Here is an 11,048-nt window from a genome sequence, read left to right on the forward strand (position 1 = left end):
AATGCATGAAATGTCTAAAGACCGGTATATTGTATATGTGCGTGATGGGGGTGCAGGAAAAATGAGTCGACCTCACTAACTCATATAATTCAATAAATTTCAATGACTCAGTCCTGAAACACAATGATAGAAAATGTCTGTCCTATAATAATGTAAATAATCCTAATTTTGGAAAATCCTTAACAAAACAGAGTTCACAGTCCAATACAGTGGAAAACAGCTAATATGGCGTTCAGGATTCCCCTCGCGATTTAAATGTGCGGAGACAACAATGTGCTTTTGACATGTGAGAATAATTTTCTTAGGCGCATTTACAGTTTTTGGCCACTTGATGGCAGTGTGGGCAGATTTAGTCAAGTGGATTGAGTGCTTTACATTGTTAGACTTATGAACAAATCTGACTTATGAACAGGCTCCCAGGTCAGGGCTTGTTAGTAAGTCGGGGTCTACCTGTAAAAACCTTTCTAATTCTATGACATTATTATATTATATTTTTTTCTATGAAAAATATATATTTTTTAATGCAAAATATTTATGACAATAGCAACAAAATCCTTCTTCTACAAATGCCTAAAGAAACTGTATCTTCAAGCAAATCCATTGTTACAAACAATAAAAATAACATTTTAGGTGTTTAGTGTAAAACTGACCTCAAGCATGTAAGGCTCTCCTGACACCAGCATACAGAGCACAGGGATGTCCATGCTCCCACTTCCTATACAAACAGATCATTACAAAGAACTATTTAATCTAAGACACATAATGCATGCGTCTCACTTGATGTGTATACTCATAAAATGAGACCAGATTTTTTTGCTTTATATACCGGTACAAAGAAAATGAGGGTTATAGCAACTGCTCTTGGAATATAACATTTTATAATAATATATGTATTATTTAATGTATATTTAATTGTTTATAACATTTTTGGGTTATTTCAACTTAAGGCCTGATTGTCGGTCCGTACCTCATTGTATAAGGGGGCTTTCAAGTCATGATGACTTGTGATTAAATTTCTTGTGAATGAAGGAGTAAAACTTATTGAAATTTTCAAAAGAATTTAAGCACAGTAAGATGATGAGACTCTTTGCTGCGGTAGATCATTTGAAGTTCATGAATGATAAACCTGGCTGAGGTGGCTCAGAGCCCACTACAGTCATTCTTGTAAACATTTAGCGCCGGATGCTTTAAAATGAACGGATAAATTGTCATTGTTGATAAATTGCGGAAGAGACGCATTTGTCTGTGTACACATTACAGGAACTCAGTTGGGAGTTATTTCCACATCCTCTGTACAGTCCTGACCTCAGTCCAAGCCATTTGGGCCATTTAAGGAGTTCCTGGGAGGCCAGTGTTTCAGATCATGGCTCCGGTGTACTAAGAAAACTTTCTGCCTTGTTGGTATCCAAGCTCTAGTGAAACACCGGGATAAGTGCATTAGTGTAGGAGGGGATTATATACAGTAGAGAAATAAAGTGAGCTTTTACTCTCATCACTGTGTTCTGTTATACTGCACAATCAAAAGGCCTAGTTTGATTTGTACGCCTATTTAACCTGGTTAGGTACAGTCTCTGACACAGTAGGTGGCAGTACGCTCCTAGTTAGTTTGTGATCTGCCAATTAAGAGGAAGAGAAGAGCCTTCGACCTTCATGCTATGCTAAATGTATTTACATTGTAAGAGAAAATACCATGAGTGACTCTTTGGCATGGCCTAAATTAAGTATCCTATCATTTTACAAATGCACACTGCCATTGCAGGCTTATCTTCTTTTCTTCTGCTTAGTTGTGCACTTGCAAACTCCATTATGAGAAAGTGGTAGCATTTAATTATCTGTCCATTTATCCATCTACTGTAGGAACCTCTGTAGTCCATCTAGGGAGCGTTGAGGCCAGTGGTGATCATGGTAATTATTCTTATTTTACAACTATGGTAGGAGCTCCAGTCAACCTTCTCACACGCTACAGGCAATTTGGAAACGCAATTAGCATAATCTCCTACAGTCTTTGGACAGTAGGAGGAAACCGGAGAACCCGGAGTAAACCCACCAAGCACGGGGAGAACATACAAACTCCATGCACACAGAGGCGGAACTGAACCTGCAGCTGGAGGTGCAAAGTGCAAACAACTAACCCACCAAGCCGCAGAATTTAATAATGTTACCTTAATACATAACTGTATACTTTATTAGTTTGCACAAACTTTATATCTAGTATAATACCAGCTTTATAAGCCAAGATAGTACATTTAAATAGACACGGTTTTAATAAATTTCATATTTGTTTTATCAATCAAATCGAATATTTTGGTCTAGTCTAGGGAAATGTCCATTTCATTTAGAGAAGAATAATGAATTCTCTATCATTTTAAACATTTATAAAGCTATTATAAGTGAAAATGTTTAGAATTTCGGATGTGGCCTGGGGCTGTGCACATGGAGAAAGGCTTCACCAGGTAGAGACAGTGTTGGAATACCAAGATAAAGAGAACATTGACGACATACTGTACTGTAGACGAGGCATATAAGTGCTAGGCGCTTGGGACAGAATTCTACAGATAGAACCCACAGACTTTTGTCCCCTGGCAGATATCTAATCTTGTATACTGCACATACAACGCCCCACCTGATTTTCCTGTGCGCTGCCGGGAAATGTAGCTCTCCAGGCGTGCTCTGAAATCATCCTCCACACATTTATGGCCTACGCTTCCATCATCCACAAGAAGAAACGCCTGGTAGTTGTTATCCAGGAAGCAGGAGTCTCTGGATGAGTTTGAAACAAAGTAATGGGCAGGAAAACTTCCCTAAGAGAAGAGAAATATAGGTATGGGACTGAAGGACTGATTTGCTTTGCTATGTGTGTGTTCACTTTGCTCTTGGATTAAGATGCTTATGTATATTAAAAATATTATTATTTTACAATAGTATATGTAAATAGGGAAAAAAAAAACTTCTTTATACAAAGACGTGTATTATTTATAAATATTGATTACTTTAGCTACCAAAAGTTAGGTATCTGAACATCTCTGTAATATTAATAATTCATTTCGTTACAGAGAGAAAAGGATGGTTTGGATCAGTTGTGCAAGAAAAATGAAAGCATGTTTATCAAGTAGGATTTATCAGCCCTCTCTCTCTCTCTCTCTCTCATATTTATGCGTGTATGTTTGCACGGTGTACAGGATTTTGCTATGAGTCCATACAGCAATGTGTTTAGTATTTTACACAACAAGGTTAAGACCTACCTCTGGGTTGATTAGTTGTTCTCGGTTTCGGACCGAACCCCATGGAGCTATGCCTATGGCCACTACTTTAGAAACTGAGGATGCAGCCATAGCGTGATCCCTCACAGCCTCCCCCAGATACCTGCCAACACCCTCCCTTAGTCCGCCTGATAAGATCCATGCTCCTGTGTGTAAGAGAGAGAGAGAGAGAGAGAGAGAAACTCAAACTTTACAAAAGCCAATCTATCTTAATTTATCTAAAACAAACTTTTTTTTTTTTTTTTCAAAATGAAAAAAAAAAAAGTTATCTCAAAGTACACTTTAAAGTGAGTTATCTTACTTTGCTGGAAACTGATCATATTATTTCATTAACAGAACAAACTATGTTTTAGGAGTGCGGTCATCGAATACCTAATAAGCCTTCGTGAAAATTTAAAGCGTTCAATATAACAAGATTCGATATATAAATGTATAAAAATGTCATATAACTAATGAGCAGTGCATTTCTGGATGGTGATGTTTAATGGGGTTGTGAGAAGTTTTAGATCGGTCTGAAGAAACTGGAAATATTGAATGTAAATAAGCTTTAAAATATCCAGTCCCTAAAGCACTTCAACAGAGTAAGCTTGTTGCCTGATTGTGGCTGAAGTTAATTATTATTTCTAAAGATTGACCGTATTTGTACCTGTGCTCTGGGCTGCTCTGACCAATCCCTGCCTTAGAACCTCTCGCACCCAGCTCTTGACCTTAGTTTTCCCCACGCCTCCAGTCACTGAAACCACGAGGTTTGGAGACGGCAGGCCCCAGTGGTTGGTCAACAGGGAATAAACGGTAGCAGGAGGAGTATCCCAGGAAAGACGTATAAACTGTGGCAAACCAAAAAGAAAGAAAAAATGAAAGACGGCCATATTTCAATTGCGTTCATTAATTCTGTACAGACCCACAGTAAAAATACACCATCAGTCATTCCAATAGTGTTTCTTCACATCCCTGTCGCCATACTGTACATATGCCATCCTTACCTGGGAAACTATCTTTGGAGCTGTTCCAAAACTTACACTACATTTTCTCATCAGAAGTATGTGGACACCTGACCATCACACCAGTCTGTGGTTCTGGAACTAAGAGGCTCAAACCTGTCCCAGCATCACAATGTACACCCTTGTTCACAAAGCAATGGCAAATGACATGGTTTAACAAGGTTGGACTGGAAAAGTGGTCTGAGTGGCACAGAGCACAGAGCCATGACCTTAACCCCCATTGAACACCTGCGGGGAAGAATGATACGCGGCTGCAGCCCATACCAAATGCATTTTACCATTCCAACAATTTTTACTGATACTTTTTTGTAGTGGTTTAGAAATAAGACTAGACCACATGACCTCATGGATTTCAATATTTAAATCTAAACTATAAAAACTCGTTATCGTGGATTCATGGTGGAAATTTGTCACCCACATAGCTGTGCCTCTTGCTGGCTCCCCCTGCAAACTCCACCTCTCCAAAAGCGTCTGTGGGAGACTCTGATGTGTGTTGGGAACGGTCCCAGTGACTGACGATGGCCGTACTGAAGTAATCGTTCAGGGAGACTGAGGTATGGCTGTCCCTCGCACTCCCACACTGACACAGACGACCATTGCTGCAAGACATAGGACAGATGTTGCATGCGTTTCTGTTAGTACATCACCATAAAATACCTTCATCCCATACTGACAACTTCGGGGCATCAAACTATTACCAGTAATACAGTGAATGTAATTAGTATTTTCCTTTTTTAGACACGATTTAGAGAATTAGATTAGAAGAAAAATAGCCTTCGAAGAAAATAGAAACTGTGCACAGAAACTGAAACTGTGCACAGATACATAGAAACTGTGCACAGATTATCTAAGGCATGGACTAGGATGAATCTATCTTTCATTAGAAAAAATCACTCAGCATTCATCATCACCAGTATACTGATCACCGTCCTGATCGTTTGTCATAAAAACTGTAACAGTCTGCTTTGTAAAGTGTTTTTTTTTTTTTTTTTTTTTTTTAAAAAAGGAAATGACTAAATGTTTACTGTTGCTATGAAATGGAGATAAAAATTCTACACTCCATTGTTTGAAGTATGCAACACAAAAATTTTGATAATTCAAGTGAAAAACAAAAAATATATGTTTTGGCCGCGGAAAAAACTGAAAAAGAAGACAAGAACCTGGTTGTATAGTTGTGTGAGCTTTTTTTTTTTTTTTAATCACATTCAAAATTCACTGTCACATTCACCGTCATCAATGAAATTATTCTGATTATCCACAAATTTTCGTCTGTGAAAGAGCTTAGTGATACAACATTAGATATGAGGTTCTAAGCATGGAACTTCATTAAGACATGGAGAAAATAGGGCAGAATCATAGTGACATTACCAAGTATAGGATGTTCCTTCAAAATTGACAAAAACAAGAATAAATTTATCAGGGAGGTAATGAAGAGACCTACAGCGACATTAAGGAGCTGCACTAAGATCTGCGAAGCACTGGTCCCTCTGTGTAATGTGTGGCCAAGTTTGATTCCTAGCCAATGCCTCTAACCCAGCCACTGGAGGCAGGGCATCCTTAGTGCCAGTTTCAAACCCAGATAAAAATGGGGCATCTGGTGTGTTTTTAAACTAAATCAGTAAGAAAATTAAATGTTTTGTGATATTCTAATTTTCCGAGATGCACCGAATATTCCGATAAACTGAACAACCAGCATTACTTAACATGTTCTGGGAATTATTTTGCCTCCAAGTAGGCTCTACCCACAAAAAAAACACCAAAGTTTTTACTAACAACAAAGGGATCTGTATCACACTAAAGGTGGAAAACATATCTGATATGAGTTATCGTGGCTTCAGTTGCAGGGGTGTGTACACTAGGAATGCGATAGTTGTTTGAAATTTTCCAGCGTTATAAGATTTGGCAGCTATAACGCTGATCCAGCAGGACAGAACAACACAGGAAAAGTTGGCAGGAAAAAGCCAGGAATAAGTCAAAATTCTAGCCAACAGGATCAGACAAATTCAGCGGGATTATTATAAGACATTTTTGCCTAATAATGGCAGCATAATCACTGCAACAGCTAACTTAGGTTGTTTTATAAAACAATAACACAGAGCGCCCCAAAGGTCCTCATACATGGGGAACATGAACACATTTTAGCTAAATGTATATTTATTTCACAAAACATCTTCTACGTGATTGCAATTTTGTTGTAAGCACACATAAAGACATGATCAACTCATGTTAACACATTAGGTGTTATGCGTGTACAGTAATTGCAATTTAAATGTGTTTACAGTATATACAGTATAATTCTCTAATAAATTCTCTATTTTTACTGGCTATCTAAAAAAATATATACTGTACATAATGTAAGCTAATAAAGAATCATTTTGGAATTTATTATGCTAAAAGGTGTATATTTTCCCTACAGTAGAAGGTGCATCCAAACTTGGACACACCTTCAAATTCAATTTCAAAGCCATTAAGCGCTACAACTATTACAGAGGTGTTAAAGATATGATAACAACTCCATTAAGGAATAAACGCCGACCTATAAACAATGGAGGAATGGGACATATGTGCCATAGTCCCACCTGTAGCCGGAGAGCACCGGCACGAGACTCTGCCACTTTGTTCTCTCCAAGTGTAAAGAAAAGCAGAAATATTCGTGTAATCTGGTTAAGATTAACAGACATTTACAGCTGCATGAGGCATCAATCACATGGAAAAGAAGGGAAAATATCTGATATAGTCATAATAGTGCTGAACAGATCAAGAATGTAATAAAAATAAATTAATATCCAAGTGCATTACAGACTGCAGCAAAGTTACACACTTGCTGGAGTGTGAAAGCATGAGTGAGGGCAGTGATGTCGTGTTATCCAAGGAAGGAAATACATGTCAATATTTACAGTAACATTAAAGTATTTACATTGAGTTTGTAGCAATTTTAATATTCATAAGACACTCAAGGGCTAATAAACATGTTAAATAGAGAATCATGTGCAAGAGAGAACGCGTGAGAGAGAATCACAATCATTCATGCAGCACAATCCCACTTTATATTATTCTTTATTTTATTCTTTATTTTATTCTTTATTAATCCCATCTTTATCTTTTTTTCAATTATGATTCATGTTTGAGTGCACTTTCTCCATGCATTATTATTATTATTATTATTGTTACCTTTGATTTTTGCTTTCCTTCTTTTTCATTAGTTTTCCCCCCTCTTATGTTTGCATGCACAGTTATATGCATGTATATATTTTCATTTATTTATTCTCTCTGTTGCATGGCTCCTGCATGACTGCTGCATTTCACATAATTTTGCGTGCAAATTCAGCTGAGTGGAATGGAATGTGTTAGACAGCTTTTCATGAAAGCTCGATACCCTTCCCCCAGCTTATGAGAGCAACTTATGAACGCCTACAAAAATGTTGACTTCAGGTTGTTGTTGAAAAATGTGGCTCTACATGTTATTAAATTATGGGACATAATTACCTTTTTCAGCCTGGCTTCTAAATGTTGATTTTTTTTTTTAGGAAAAATGAGAGTTTTTTTTGTTTTTTTTTTTAGCTTTTTTTTGGGGGGGGGGGGGGGGGATAGAGGGTAATTAAAACCTATCCCAGGAAGCTTGGGAGACGAGACGGGATACTCCTTGGACAGAGTGCCAAACACATTAGTGCCACAAAGTACCAACAAATTAGGTTGCATCTCCATGCACCGGCAATTTGGATGCATCTCCATGTCTTCTGAGTGTGGGAGGACTCTCCACACACACACAGGGCACACAGACCAGAGGCAGAAATCGAACCCTTGACCCTGAAGGTGCGAGACCAGAGTGCTAACCACTACGCCACTGCATCATACAATAGTTATCTAAACCTGGACAAATAGAAACATATAATTAAGTGATGGCATACTTTCTTTTCCCCAGGACTACGTTTTAATAAATGCAAACACATATATACTTAAAATTGAATTATTTTTACGATTTTACAAATAACCCAAAACGGTTTGTGTTTGCAAATCTTTACAAATTATTTTCAATCATTTTTGAGGAGTGGGACAATGTTCATGCTTAACTTCTTGTGTATCTAATTATATGCTGATGTCTTCTTGGGGACTCTCAGGACAGCTAGAAATACCCAACATAAGCATTATCAGAATTCACTCTATATGAAGAGGAATTCGTTTATGGGCGTGGAAAAAAATCCTGTGCGCATGCGTACGATGGCTCTATAGATTAAAAAAAGTTTGTCGTTAAAAAAAAAAAAAAACCTGGACGGCTCACCTGAAGGAATCCTCCACAAACGTCGTACACACTCTTTTCTTGATTACAGCTGCGATCCAGCCCTAAAAAAACAGACATCTGTTCATTGACACGGAAACCAAAGGAATGTTTCAGAGCTGTTAGAAATCCTAAAAGCTTTGTATGACATAATGTTATTCGAAACAATGAAACAATGTATCCACTAAAGCGCGCGCTGCGACTGTGTATTAATGAAGTTATAAACCGCCTCTGTGTGTGTTTTAACTTCTTGTTTTTCAGGTTCGAGGCCGGGATTTCTATACATCTTTTTAAAAACACTTCCATGCAGTTCTGCCCACCACAGCCTGCGCGGTGTCTCTCACCTGGTCTTTCTCGGATTTGGACACTGCGTCTACTCCGTCCGCCTCCTTACCGATCATGTCCAATCTATTCGGGCTCGAAAACCTTTTCATGTCGCTTTGATCTTCTCTTCGGAAGTCCGGTTTTTGTTCAGAAACCTCATTCCTTCACCTGACAGCTCTCCGAGTGCTGGGTGTGGTTACAGCAGACACAAAAGAAAGAGGAACGCGTAAAAGGAGTGTACTGTATCAAGTCACGGCTGTGTCCCAATCCAAACTCTCACTAACAACATAGACTGAACGAAAAGACAATTTATACTCGAGCAAAATATGTACACGAGAAACAAAACAAGTACAATAAATAGGATTTATTTTAGACACAACAACTATATACACACTGATCAGCCATAACATGTTGACCACCCATCTAATATTGAGTAGTTCCCTCTTTTGCCGCCATAAAAATTATGCAGTTTGTGTTCTTCCACCTTTATCATTAAATGGTTACTTTATTTGATCTACACTACTAGCGCTTCTCTTAGCCAGACTTCACTCTCCATGTGCATCAGTGAGCCTTGGCCGCCCATGACCCTGTCAAAAATTCACAGGTTTTCCTTCCTCGGATCACTTTTGGTATGTTCTGACCACTGTAGACCAGGAACATCTCACAAGAGCTGCAGTTTTGAACTTGCCCTGACCCAGTCGTCTAGTCACCACAATTTGGCCTTTCCAACAGTGGTTACATTCTCAATATCTCGTTACTATGGCGGCTGGAAGTGGGTGAAATATATTAGGCAGCAAATAAACCTTTTTTGTTTTTTAAGTTGATGTGTTGGAAACAGAAAGATTAAGGTAACGTAAGGATTTAAGTGATTTTGACAAGTTGTGATGGCTGGACAACTGGGATAGAGCAGCTCCGAAACTTCAGCTTTTGTGGGATGTTCCCGGGCACTAGATATGTGACTCTTATGTGAAAAATAAAATGAGATATTATATAAAAAATCAATAAATAAAAAAATAAAATAAAATAAAAAACTTACGAATAGCACAGTCCTAAATTAAAGAAAAAGCACAAGCAAATCAGATTGAACAAAATTTAGCCTTTATTTAATAATTATATCAGGCTAATATACATTTCAGATTGTTTTGTTAACACCTAATAAGATATATATTAACATAGTGTACATATTTAGATATGTATAGATGTATAAATACATCTATACATATGATAGATATTATACATATTAATACATATTATACATATACACCGATCAGCCATAGCATTGACATTCACACATTAATATTAATTGCCAATTATATACCAGTAAATTGGTAATAGAATCATGGACACCCAAGGCTTATTTATGACTGTGGGGACCAAAGGTGGCTGATCAGCATATGTGTACAATTACAGCAGCAAAAAATACACATATACAGTATGTTTGTCAGTGATTCAGTAATTAGTAAATGACTAAAAAAGTACCAAATAAGCTCGTTTAGTCCAGTGGCCATCAAAGCAAAACAAATACACAGGGTGATTTTATGACACAAGTTAGTTTATTGCTAGTCTAATGCATTAACATTTTGTTAATTTTTTTTCTTGTCTTGCGTTTTTTTGTTTGTTTTTTTAGGACAGGAATGAAAACCCCTGCACTGGCCAGTTTTAGCTGGTAGAGCAGGTATGGCAGTCCAAATCCACCATGGTATTTTTAACCAAACTCTTGCCCAGGATTATGCATTTACCCCTGCTGTCATTGTCTTACGGCAAATGTTCCAAAAACCCAAGTGGCTATTTACAAACAGATTGTTTCAAGTAATTTAAAGCAATTCATCTTTTTTTTTTAATTCAACAGATTATAAAATACAAAAAAATAAAATCAGTTTATGTAACAATGTCAGCAGCAATCACATTTTCCTTCTTTTCTGTTCCAACCACTCAGCATTCAGCCTTACCAGTATACTGATAAACAGTCGTCATTTGCACCTGTTTCTCACTGGATCATGCCTTCAGATAGATGCTTTTTATGCTTAAATGATTCATAGGTTACTGTGTGGCTTAACAAACAACATTCCTTCGAAAGTGCTCAGGTATAGGGACTGGTCTAAGAACAAATGTAGGGGTATGCTCAAGACCTCTGCACAGTTCTGTACATATGTCACCCCATATTAGCTAAATAAAATACTTCAAAAC

At 37.5% G+C, this 11,048-nt stretch overlaps 1 protein-coding gene across 2 annotated transcripts in view; it reads right to left on the reverse strand.

The window, feature by feature from the left end:
• LOC128541223 (transient receptor potential cation channel subfamily M member 4-like) overlaps positions 1–9,250 on the reverse strand; it is a 34,046-nt gene extending 24,796 nt beyond the window's left edge. Inside the window, exons 1-7 of one of the 2 annotated variants that reach the window (XM_053511550.1) lie at positions 8,882–9,250; positions 8,541–8,602; positions 4,680–4,860; positions 3,907–4,087; positions 3,243–3,406; positions 2,624–2,801; positions 651–715 (exon numbers count right to left, since the gene is read on the reverse strand). In XM_053511550.1, coding sequence (XP_053367525.1) covers positions 651–715; positions 2,624–2,801; positions 3,243–3,406; positions 3,907–4,087; positions 4,680–4,860; positions 8,541–8,602; positions 8,882–8,971 — 921 coding nt within the window. In that variant the 5' untranslated portion in view covers positions 8,972–9,250. The remainder of the gene's footprint in view (positions 1–650; positions 716–2,623; positions 2,802–3,242; positions 3,407–3,906; positions 4,088–4,679; positions 4,861–8,540; positions 8,603–8,881) is intronic. The other variant, XM_053511549.1, reaches the window with a different exon arrangement.
• Between the last annotated feature and the right edge of the window lie 1,798 nt (positions 9,251–11,048).

This window comes from Clarias gariepinus, chromosome 14 (assembly GCF_024256425.1).
Source record: "Clarias gariepinus isolate MV-2021 ecotype Netherlands chromosome 14, CGAR_prim_01v2, whole genome shotgun sequence".
In the NCBI taxonomy this organism is placed as follows: Eukaryota; Metazoa; Chordata; class Actinopteri; order Siluriformes; family Clariidae; genus Clarias; species Clarias gariepinus.